The sequence below is a fragment of the Leptinotarsa decemlineata genome, unplaced genomic scaffold (genome assembly GCF_025532065.1).
Source record: "Leptinotarsa decemlineata unplaced genomic scaffold, Ldec_3_MD MMD2_tig00026328_RagTag_RagTag, whole genome shotgun sequence".
Lineage (NCBI taxonomy): Eukaryota > Metazoa > Arthropoda > Insecta > Coleoptera > Chrysomelidae > Leptinotarsa > Leptinotarsa decemlineata.
In genome coordinates, this window is record NW_027412688.1 from 7,376,568 (window position 1) to 7,388,693 (window position 12,126).

Here is a 12,126-nt window from a genome sequence, read left to right on the forward strand (position 1 = left end):
CTTTTCGCAGAACGATGTTTTTTGTATGGTGTATGAAAAGTGCATCACAAGTACGCAAAGAAGAGTTTGGGGGTTTTACCGCTCAACAGATTTCATGGTTTCATATGAAAAAAATGATCTAACGATAAGAAAGCCATGAATCTATTTTCATCACAACATGTTGAACAGTTCATGAAACATTGGAAAAAAACCAATTTTCATAAATGACATATATGAACCATTGATTGATTACATTGAAAGTAATAAACTGATTATGATGAACCAATCCGGTTTTCGATCTAAACACGCATGTGAACCGGCATTACAAGTTTCAATATCCAAATGGAAACTTGCTGTTGATGATAATTAGTGGCAGTGTATCTAACCTTCAAATGGGCATTTGAGACCATTGACGTTAATATCCTACTAAAAAAACTCAAATATTATGGCATTTCTGGTTCAGTACTTGAATGGTTTGAGAGATACCTCTCTGGCCGAACTCAACAGACTAAAATTAACGGGACATATTTAAACCTAGAAGGTGTCGATAATGGTGTACCTCAAGGTAGTGTTTTGGGTCCGCTTCTCTTTGTTCTTTACATTGATGACATCAACTTCATCAATGGATGTGAATTCATTAGCCTATTTGCAGATGATACTCTGATTGCAGTGAGTGAACCTGAATTACAAACAGCTATCAATACAATGATTGATATTGTGATAAGAATATCTGAATTCCTCAACATTAATAAACTCAAGCTCAATGTCAATAAAACGAAAGCAATGATAATTACAACAAAACATAATCAAATTGACAAAACATCTGTAAGTATAAATATTTACAATCAAAAAATTGAAATTTTGGAGGAATTCAAATATTTGGGGTTCATGGTGGATCAAACACTGAATATGAAAAAACATTACAATTATATTCGCAATGAAACTGCTAAAAAACTATTTTTCTTTGGCCGTGTAAACGGTTGCTTACCGTTTCAGACTTCTATTACAGTTTTCAAATCAATCATTCAACCACATTTCGATTACTGCGCTACTTTACTATCACAACTTGATGCAAATTGTTTGTCCACATTGCGAAAACTACAGAATAGAGGCATGGCGCCTAATTTTAAGATGTAATAGATATACGCCAACTACAACAATGTTGGAAGTTCTGTGTTGGCTTTCTGTGAAAGACCGTCTGTTCTGTCTAACCATGGTATTCATTTTCAAAATATTGTCCGTTGCACCCTCATATGCACCCTCATATTTTGACAAATTCAGTGTTTTCCATCACCAAATTCATAATTACCCCACTAGGGGGAATCCTAATTTATATGTACCACGTTTCAACTTCACACGATCCATGAACTCCTTATTCCATAAAGGACTATTGGACTACAATAACCTCCCGCTTGAGATAAAACAAAGTGAACTTATTATGACATTCAAAAAAGGACTAGTCATTTGAAGATACAACATCCGCATTAAGGTTGATATTATAATAGCTTATATACAGTGTCATCCCCAAAGTATGCACCATATGAGAAACTTATTTATTAAAGGTTTTTCGACAAAAAGTTATTCCTAATAAAAGTTTGTGCATCTCCTAAAACTAAACATGCACCAACAAAAAACAGTAAAACAAACGTAATATACGAGGAGTCTCCAAATATTTAATTTTGAAAAATCTCGGAAAATGTTATTTAGAAAAGTTGTTCGGCATTAGATTTGAAGTCATGGCCATCTAAGTGGAGTTTAATTTTTAAACCCATTTTTTTAAATGGGGACTACGAAAAAAAATTTGTTAAAACGTTAAATAGATAGCATCCTGTATACGACGGTTAATTCTGAAAGTTTGAGTTTGTTGAGTTTGTTCCGAAATACCTATTTCATTTTGATGTTTTGTGATATGATATTATTGCATATTGAGTTCTTGTTACAATTCAGTATAATTTTGAACAATTTTCTGTGTTAACAAAAAATAAAAATAACTTGGACCAAAAACTTTGAATATTATTTTACTCTTTAAAAAAATTGACCGTGGTTAACACCATAGTTGTGTACCTCGTAATATTGCAGGCTTTTGAAATGGACCGTCGTATACAGGATTCTGTCTTTTTATCGTTTTAGCAAATTTTTTTCGTAGTGCTCATTTTAAAAAAATGGGTAAAAAATAAAACTCCGCTTGGATGACCATAACAACAAATCTAGATGTATTTTTTAATGCTAAACAACTTTTTTAAAGATTTCCCGAAATTTTTCAAAATAACAGTACTTTACTCTTGTCTCAAAATCAAATATTTGAAGGCTCCTCGTATATTACTTGTGTTTAACTGTATTTTGTTGGTGTATGTTTAGTTTTAGATGATGCACAAACTTTTATCAATAGTAACATTTTGTCGAAAAACCCTTAATAAATAAGTTTCCCATTTGGTGCATACTTTGGGGATGACACTGTACCTAGTATTTATAATTTACATTGTAATTTTTTCTATTTATTGAATGCTTTGATAGTTCCGAGCATACATATTATAGTGTTATGAAGTTGGACTGTGACTTTGTCTATCCAATTTTAAAATGTTTTTGTATATTAGGATGCCTATTTGATATTATTATTATCATTCATTATGTGCTTTCTAAGGGCTCTAACTTTTATTGTCTGCACATTTGCATTCAAGTAAGTTATATCCAATCGAGTTATTTTTGATCATAGAATATGTGGTTCTGTTTTGAGAGCACCTCATCTCATATTATCGATATTGCTACCACTTTTTTATATACTTAAAAAATTTGAACATAACTTCTTTTACTCGTATTATTGCATAAAAATCACCGCCAACTTTAGAATATTCAATTGTTTGCTTTCCTCTAAATAGGGTGGAATTAATTTTTTGTCGTATCGAAAGAAAAGTGCAATATGTATACTAGCAGTCTGGAAATGAGTTGAAAATAATTCTTGGTATACACCTACGAATCGGAATGGAAAAAGTGTAAATATTAAAATCCTGAGGAAAACTTGAGTATCAGGCAAGTTTCAGGGTAACTCACGTGACCGGTCAGTGATGTTATGATACTGCCAAAGGTCACGCAACGCTACAGGGTCATTCAAATTTTCACGATTCGCGCCAAGTGTGTTTTACATGCCAGCTTTGAAGATAAACAAATTTAATTCAAGATTCACAAACCGGAAGGAATTAAAGATTTTTTTTTCTGCTGAAATGACCTTGCTCTCCATTGTTTGTGTTCACAGTTATTTAGTTGCGAAATTTTGAAAGGTATATGATTTGATTATCAAAACAACAAAAAAAATTAAAAAAATTGATGAAATCTTTATTGGAATCGATAGAACGATCAATATAATTTAATGTTTGAAGAAGATTTCATGCAAATGTTGTCCGCGGCTCCGCTTTAGATGGCCCATGCGCAAGGTCCAATTTTGGCACACTCTCTCTGACATATCAACCGATATTTCACGTATGAATGCTTCAATATTAGCTTCCAGAGCGTCAGTCGTGCTGGTTTATTCCTGTAGACATGAGCCTTAACATTACCCCACAAGAAAAAATCCAAAAGAGTTAAATCACACGATCTAGGCGGCCAATTGACGGGTTCGAAACGTGAGATAAACTGTTCAGCGAAGGCGGCTCTTTATTGGGCCATTGTTTCGCGTGCCGTGTGGCATGTGGCGCCGTCTTGTTGAAACAAACCACATGTCAGGCATGTCCAATTCTTCCATTTTGGACAACAAATAGTCATCAATCATCACACGGTAGCGCTCGCCATTCACAGTAACGTTCCGGCCATTGTCGTCTTTGAAGAAGTACGGCCCGATGATGCCACCGACCCATAATCCACACCAAACAGCGGTCTCCACTCAGATGCGGCAATTTTGCTTGTTAACGTATCCATTCAACCAGAAATAAGCCTCGTCGCTGAACACAATTTTTCGATAAAAATGTGGATTTTCCTCCAACTTTGTCAGCGCTCATTCACCAAATGTTAGACGTTGCGGGAGGTCATGTGGCTTCAATTCTTGCACCAGCTGTATCTTATAAGGTTTTACAACCAAACCCTTTCTCAAAATTTTCCACGTAGTGGAGTAACAGAGGCCCAATTGCTGCGAACGGCGGCGAATCGACATTTCACGGTCATCACAAACACTGGCGGATAAAGCCGCAATATTTTCTTTGGTCCTCACTCTATGTATGCGTGTTGGTGGTTTAATGTCCAATAAACTGGGTTCGAAATTTAGTCACAAGCTTTCGAATAGCTCCCTCAGTGGGCCGACGAAACTGCCCATAAATTGGAAAAAGTTCACTTCACCGAGTATGAATTTTGATAATGAAATTCAATAATTTGCAAGCGCTGTTCATTCGTAGGTCAATTCATGGTTAAGTTATAAACCAAACTGAACAAGTTTGACAATGACACAAGACACGATTCACGCGTGATCTGTCAAAAACAGTGTTGCCAAAAAGATAACAGCAGAAAAATCATTCATTATCTGCGTAAAGTAGCTATTTATAGAAGTCTATTTTGTTCATATTTATTTGTTTTGTTCATGAACTAAACAAACATTCTCACGTATCTGATATCAAACGAAAATATTTACATATTCTTTGAAAAACTTTTTATTTGTGAATCACTGTTTCTTCGATGTCACTGCAACTCAACAAATTGAAGAATTCGATAAGTGCAATAAAGGGAGTTTGGAAGTACATCAACTTACCTGAAATATATTCACCAATGCGGCAGAAGAATCATGTAATTATCTAAATATAGACTTCAGTTCATTAAGATTAGTTAGACAAGTTAACAACAGGCAACTAGATGCCTTTGAGAGTGTGGAAATAAGTAAACACAATAGTATTATGAATAACGATGACGGACCTATACCAAAGAGCTTGTTAAAATGAAATAAAATAATGTTGTTGGGTTTACTGATTACTACATAAGGACACATTGCAAAAATAAATTTGGATAGACAATATTGTAAAATTAATTTTTATATAGCTGAAAAGTGTTTCATATAAACATATATTGTAAAATAATAGATAGGGCAAAATTGTAAAATTAATTTAGGTTGGTATACCTGTATGGTTGGTAGTTTCAATCTTCCTCTTTGAAGATGATCACTTGGTGATCGAAACACGTGTCGAGGTCTTAAAAATAACGATTTGGTGTTGGGAAAAAACTCCAGTAATATTCATTACTACACCAAAGGTACCAAACAGTGCATCATAAGTATGTAATTATCTATTTAACGGAGTCAATTTAACAAAGCAAATACAGGTGAATAAACTGACATAGAGATGAATCAAATTGTTCGAGTTCATAACTGAGTATTTACTCTTTTCATCCTTTCATTTAGGGATTCATTAAGTTCAGCTAAATAAATTATCTTCATTTTTGGTTTTTTAGATTATTTTCAAACTTTCTTCATCAACTTGGTTATATTTTGGTTGGTTTCCGGGTTTGGCCGTGGTCTTCTTTGGTTATAATCTCCAAACTTCATTTAAAATGCTGATTTTTTGCTTACTTTCACTAAATAGAATATAATAGAAATTTATTCATACTGAACAACAAACAGAATGGTTTCAACTTACATGATGCACAGTTTTTTAAAAGTTCCTTGCGTATAGAATTCATTGAGTACCATTGATACAGTTAAAATCGATATAAAATATAACAATATAAAATAATAAAATGACCGTAAAAAGATTAAGACACATTTGAGCATTCGAAGGAGTTGTCCCTCTGTAATACTGAATATATCTAGCTCACAGTTCCTCACCATTTTGTTAACTGTTTCGAGACATTGTTGAAGAGGAGACAAATTGTTTGAGATACGAAATAGATTGTCTTTTCCTCTCAGTCTTACGTCAGGCACAATAAAATCAATAGTATAGAGAATTTCAGGTACTTTCAGTTTTCTGAGGATGTTAAAAACAATAATCACTTCAGAGGACTCACGGTGGTCTTTCAATGGTTGCATGTTAAATTCTTGTAATTGGCTAGAATACGGTATAGATAAAGGCCAAACATTGTGTTTTCTGAAAAAGAGTGTTCTTAAAAATCGTTTCTGAACTTTTTCTATAGTTTCAGAATATAAAAAGGTATTTGGATTCCAAATGACACAACCCTATTCCATCTTAGAGCGAACAATGGAGTTAAAGAGTAACAAACAAGTATCGTGATTGAATTCACGGCTAGATCTTAAGACAAAGCTCATTTGTCTATAACATTCAGATACTAAGTATTCAATATGCCGAGAGAAACTGAACACACCAGTAAACATGATCTCGAGATCTTTCATCTCATTAATTCTCTGTAAATTGGTGTAATTAATGAAATAGTCCTTGATAGTGGGTGACTTCTTTCGTGTGAAACTCATTTATTTGCATTTAGCTTCGTTGAGAGATAGGTCAGATACTGAAAAGTAAGTAGATAGATTATCGAGATCATCTTGAAGCATATCAGAATCTTTTTCGCTTTTGATTCTTCTCCTCAGCTTGAGATTATCGGCATATAGGAGAAATTGAGAATGCCCGATATACCGAGAAACGTCATTAACAAATAATACGGAAAGGAGAGGTCTCAAAATCGAGCCCTGCGGAACTTCCGAAATAGCGGTGAATTTGAAGGAAGATACGATGGTGAACTGTATGAACTGTATTCTGTTGGATAGATAGCAGTGGAAGAAATTAAGTATGTTGTTTGTGAAACCGAATGTTAAAGGCGGGTTCGCGCATACTTTCCGCGCGATTTTGGTGACTTGCGGAGTAAGTTCGCGAAAAATCAGCACTATAAATGACACGGCAGAAATGAGAGCCTCAGTTTTAGTTGAAATATCAAGAAGAGTACTTTGACCATTCCACTGAATATTCAGTTGAAACGTTTGGAGGTTATAACCGAAGAAGGCCACGGCAAAACCCGAAAACCAACTAAAACATCGACGCCAGCCGCAAAAGCCCACATTCTTATAATTTGTTTATAATTCTCTGTTTTCAAGTAAGTAACGACAATGACATCTCCCCTTATAAAGACGCTATCTATGGGATTGACAAAGAACTCAATCCATATATAAAAAATAAACGAGGCTTCCCAAGGCGGTCAATAGCAAAACCAAGCCTCGACACATAAGGACAGTTAGGTTCAGCAATATATTTGTGGTTCAGCCTAGCACCCCTGACCTAGTGGGTGCCGCATAATGAATGCGTTGGACTCTGGTTTTCAGCTCCTGTCCCATCCTTATTTCTATCAAAGGTTATTCTATCATGTCGAAATATTGAAACGCAATCTCTAATAAAACATTTCTTCCTCACCAGAACAGAAAAAACCTGTCTCTCGACGTGCGTTTCGAAAACTAAGTTAGCATCATTGAGTATTTTTGTTCTGGCAAGGAAGAAGTGTTTTCAATAGACTTACTTCACACCAGAAGTTCCCCTTTCTACTTATTAAGTAGAAAGGGGAACTTTCTGTAGCTGTTCAAAAATCATTTGAACAGCTACAAAATTGAATCTTGTTATCTTGATATTAACCAACAGCTCATCTTTCATACTTTCCATTTCATTTACTCATATTCGCTACACAACTCTCATCTTTCATTATCCACCTATGACTTTCCACAATATTCTCCAATATCATACTCATATATGCCTAGTTTTCGAAAATCATTAAGATATTTCTATAGAAAAATTACCTGCTTTACTGATCTTTACATTTTCAGACTTCAAATCTTTTTAAATCAACCTCTAGAACCCTCCAGCTCTAGCATTCAATAAAAAACATTTATCATCCACATCTATGCAACTGTTTTCATTGAAAAATTGAAAGTTAAGTAAATAAACCATTTTATTCAATAACAACAACAACTGAGTACAAACATTAATCAAAATATCATTCATACATTAAAAACACACTCTCAGAGATGTTCGGCTATAACAAACTTATTCTTAGGTGAATGCCTAAACCTCTTCAACTCTTGCCTGAAGTATTCCACAGTCTTTTGAAGTCCTTCGTTGAGCCCAACTTTTGGTTCCCATCTCAACACTTTCTTCGCTCGAGATATATCCGGACGTCTCCTCTGAGGATCGTCCTCCACCTCCCTCACATGCGTTATCTTACTGTTCCCACCCACCAGGTTCCTTATGATGGTTGCGAACTCGTTGATGGTGTGCTCTACTGGGTTCCCCAGGTTAACGGGTTCAGTGAAGTTGGAGTTCATGAGGGCCACTAGGCCATCTACCAAATCGGAGATGTACTGGAAGGATCTGGTTTGCTCCCCGGAACCATAAATCGTGATATGATCGTCCTGAAGGGCCTGGAGGATGAAGTTTGAAACCACCCTTCCGTCATTCATGTGCATTCTAGGACCATATGTGTTGAAGATCCTTGCCACTCGGACTTGCAAGTTTTCTTTCTTGGCGTAGGCATATGTCAGGGACTCTGCGATCCTTTTGCCTTCATCATAGCAGGATCTGGGACCTATCGGATTGACGTGTCCCCAGTAGGTTTCCGGTTGTGGGTGAATGTCGGGGTCTCCGTAAACTTCTGAAGTACTGGCGATGAGCACCTTTGCGTTCAGCCTCTTCGCTAGACCTAGAACGTTGATGGTACCTAGCGCATTGGTCTTGATAGTCTTGACAGGGTTGTGCATATAGTGTGGGGGGCTTGCAGGACTGGCAAGGTGGTATATTTCGTCGACCTCGATATAAATCGGGTTCACAATGTCATGGTGGATGAACTCGAAATTCTCATGGCCTACCCACTGCTCGATGTTGCTCTTCCTTCCTGTATAAAAGTTATCAGCCACAATAACTTCGTGGCCGCCCAACATCAAATTGTCCACCAGGTGGGAGCCTACGAAACCCGATCCTCCTGTTACCAAGATTCGTTTTCTGTGGAGATGGTTCAGGAATTTAACAGTTGGGTATGTCTTTGGAACCCTCACTTCCAAAGATACTATTTTTTCTTCCAGCTCAGATATTTTTCTGTTCGCTTCGTTCAGTAGTATAACGGCATGCCTGACATCCTCAGGGAAACTCAGTTCCTTCCTGTTGGATAGATAATTTTTCTGGTCACGGTGTAGAAGCTTCACTAACACGAACACTAGAACGGCAAGAAAAACTAGTATAATAACAAAGTGTTTCACTTTAATAATCACTTGTACCATCTTGGTTTTCGGTAGGCATAATACTAATTACACTTTGTTTTATTTGATGTGTGATTTATCACAGTGATAATGATATCAATGCTCTTATCTTTCTTTAACCCCATAACCTGTTTCATTCAAAATAGCATACTAATATCTGTTGTGATACTCAGCGCTTGGAATTTGTGTATGTCTATTGACAAATTGAAAAGCCAGTTGTTCTGGACTCATTGGTACTAATGAATTATAAAGTAACCTTCATGTAAATTGCTTTCTTATCTGCGCTGTTGTGAAAGTTACAAGGTAGATTGTAAGCATGTAGATTCTTTCTTCATGAGACAAGAGCACATATCGGATAAGGAATTGATAAGCAGATAATATTCAAATAAATAAATAGTACCTGCGCCAACGTGAAAATCTGATAGTAGTCAAACCATGAATGAAAAAGCTATACAACAAATTTCGGATGAAATCAGAGGCAACAAAAATGGAATGAAATCGAAACTAAAAATTTGCCATCGAAGCAAGTGAGGTACGGCTTCGTTTCGAAATAGAGGGCCAAAACCGAACAATTAGACAATCTTACTCAGAACAAAAAAATAAAACCTTTTTATTTGTACTGAATAAACGTGATCAATGAATTACAGCTGATTTCATGTCAAAAGTTATAAACATGTAAGAGCGGAACTTTCAGAAAATTACATTAATGATATCTAAGTCCTTGGTAAATCAGACAATTCTCCTATCAAAGTTGAACTAATGAATGTTCTCAAAAATACATATTGTCAGAAGCTGTTACAGGTTGAGAGGAAAACAAATAACAATTTCAAACGACCTCAATAATGATGAATGTTAAAGATGAATAGTTTTAAGAAACTACCTCAGGGAAGCGATATAATAAAAAACTCATAATGGTTAAGGCTTTCGCGGACGAGGTTTTCAGTGTCGCTATTTTCCGGGTTTGAACGCAGTGGATTTTTTAAATTTCTTCCTATCGTTTCGCTGCCACGAGTGGCTAGCTTCCTCAGAGGTTTATACATCCTGAGTTAATATCTCCGATGACTGGATATTACGGAGATTCCATATTCGATTGAGGTTCGTACCTTTGTCTGTTTTGTTGAAATCATCCATGTGTTTGTTAATTTCTATTGCCTCCCGTACCAGTCGGCTATGGCATCCCTGGTCTGGAGCAATGAGTTCCATGTTTTCAAACAGAATCCTGTGGTTTCCTTCACTGAGTGCCACAGCTTCTTCTCTCTGTATCTGTAAAGTAGGGAAGGTAAGTGCAGGCCCACAGCACTCAAGCCACATGTGACCCATTGTACATCCTCCCGAAGCCTAGCTCATTGTCCATCCTGCCCTTTCCAGGAAGGTGGACAAGTCACTAGGACATATCTTCTTTATATCGGCAGGTGTAGGCCAAGACTCGCCGAACACACACTCTCTCATTGACGATAAATCCGGACACTCGCATAAGATATGCCTGATAGTTTCATCTTCCTGTTCACAACTCCTGCATAGAGGTGTGTCCACTAGCCCCATAATGTGGAGGTGTTTCCTTAGTTGACAGTGGCCGGTCAGAAATCATACTGTTAAGCGTAGGTTTTTCCTGGTCATCACCAGATACTTCTTCGGCGACAGCTTCCCAGGATCGCCCAGGGTGATCCTGGCAAGACTGCATCCTTTGATTCCATCCCATCTCTTTTAAGATTGAGCATGGGTGTGACGTTTGGCTAGTTTCGCAATTGTCGAAATCATCGTCACTGGGTCCTGAAATTCTGACGCCTGTCGGATATAATCCAACGCCCTTCGGGGTATTAGCCAGGGGAGTAGTTGTTTTCTGATAGGCGTTAATCCATTCAACCTACTGTGTAGGTATATTCGAGACTGGCTTGAACGTTTAAATTTCATTTCTTTAGATTTGTTTACTGCCAGTCTTTCAGCATAGCCCATTGACTAATAAGAAAGTTTTTCTTTCTTATTCAGCGGAATCGTGTAAATTACGGATATGCAGTTGATTAGTACCTAGTCCACTAGATGGAGTGACATTTAGTTGTTCGCTCCAACTTAGGAAGAGAAATGAAATACTCTGAAAGAATTCCGATTTTCAGTTATATATCATTGACTTTAGGTTGACGATGGCCACTATCTTGCACTGGTGAGTGGCTAATGAGCCCGAAACCCGTCTGCAAGTGTGCCTGTTCCAAAATTTGAGGTCGACTCTTTCAGTTGTATTGCCAATTGCATATGCAGAACATTTTCTGTGAAGATTCCTGCACTGACGCCTGTCGGATATAATCCAACGCCCTTCGTGGTATTAGCCAGGGGAGTAGTTGTTTTCTGATAGGCGTCAGAATGTATAGGTATATTCGAGACTGGCTTGAACATTTAAAGGTCATTTCTTTAGATTATACAAATTTTGATCTAATTTTAATGAGTGTCAGACTCTTGATGTGTGACTTCATCTCCTTTTCCAAGCTTTTTTGTACCTATTATTTTCGTAATTATTTTATGTACAACTCGAAATGATTTGTGTCCTAGCACTAGCACTAATAAAGAATTTGAATTTGAAGAACAGACCTCGAAATGTGGCAATTTCTGTCGATCGTTCAAATCATGGGGCACCCACTTTTGGAACTATTCAACCAAAAACCTCATGGGAGCTGACACCCTGTTTCTCCGTCATCCCACGCATAATTTGTGATAGGTCAGTCTCTACCAGGGTCCTCAAATCTTAATCCTATATTTTGCAAACCAAGCCAAAGCCTGGTAAATTTTTCGGGCTGTTTCGGCAGCGCTTTGGTTCAATTTCAATTCGTAGAAAAAAATTGGCCAATAATCGCTGAACAATATTATATAGTAATGAGCTGAAAATAGTCAAAAAATTAAAATTTGGAAAATAAATTAACAGCATCACTGTACAGAGTACGAAACTCTAGCAGTATGGGGCTACAAAAACATATGGCATTGAATGGGACTAAACTTTTGAAACA

General features: G+C 36.7%; 2 protein-coding genes across 2 annotated transcripts in view; one reads left to right on the forward strand and one right to left on the reverse strand.

The window, feature by feature from the left end:
- Positions 1–12,126, forward strand: part of stum (mechanosensory transduction mediator stumble) — a 124,224-nt gene that overhangs the window by 54,307 nt on the left and 57,791 nt on the right. The window lies entirely within an intron of this gene.
- Positions 7,816–9,424, reverse strand: LOC111510497 (UDP-glucuronic acid decarboxylase 1-like). Its single transcript, XM_023166424.2, has one exon. It carries the CDS (start codon positions 9,152–9,154, stop codon positions 7,904–7,906), a length of 1,251 nt encoding a protein of 416 aa, XP_023022192.2. The 5' UTR covers positions 9,155–9,424; the 3' UTR covers positions 7,816–7,903.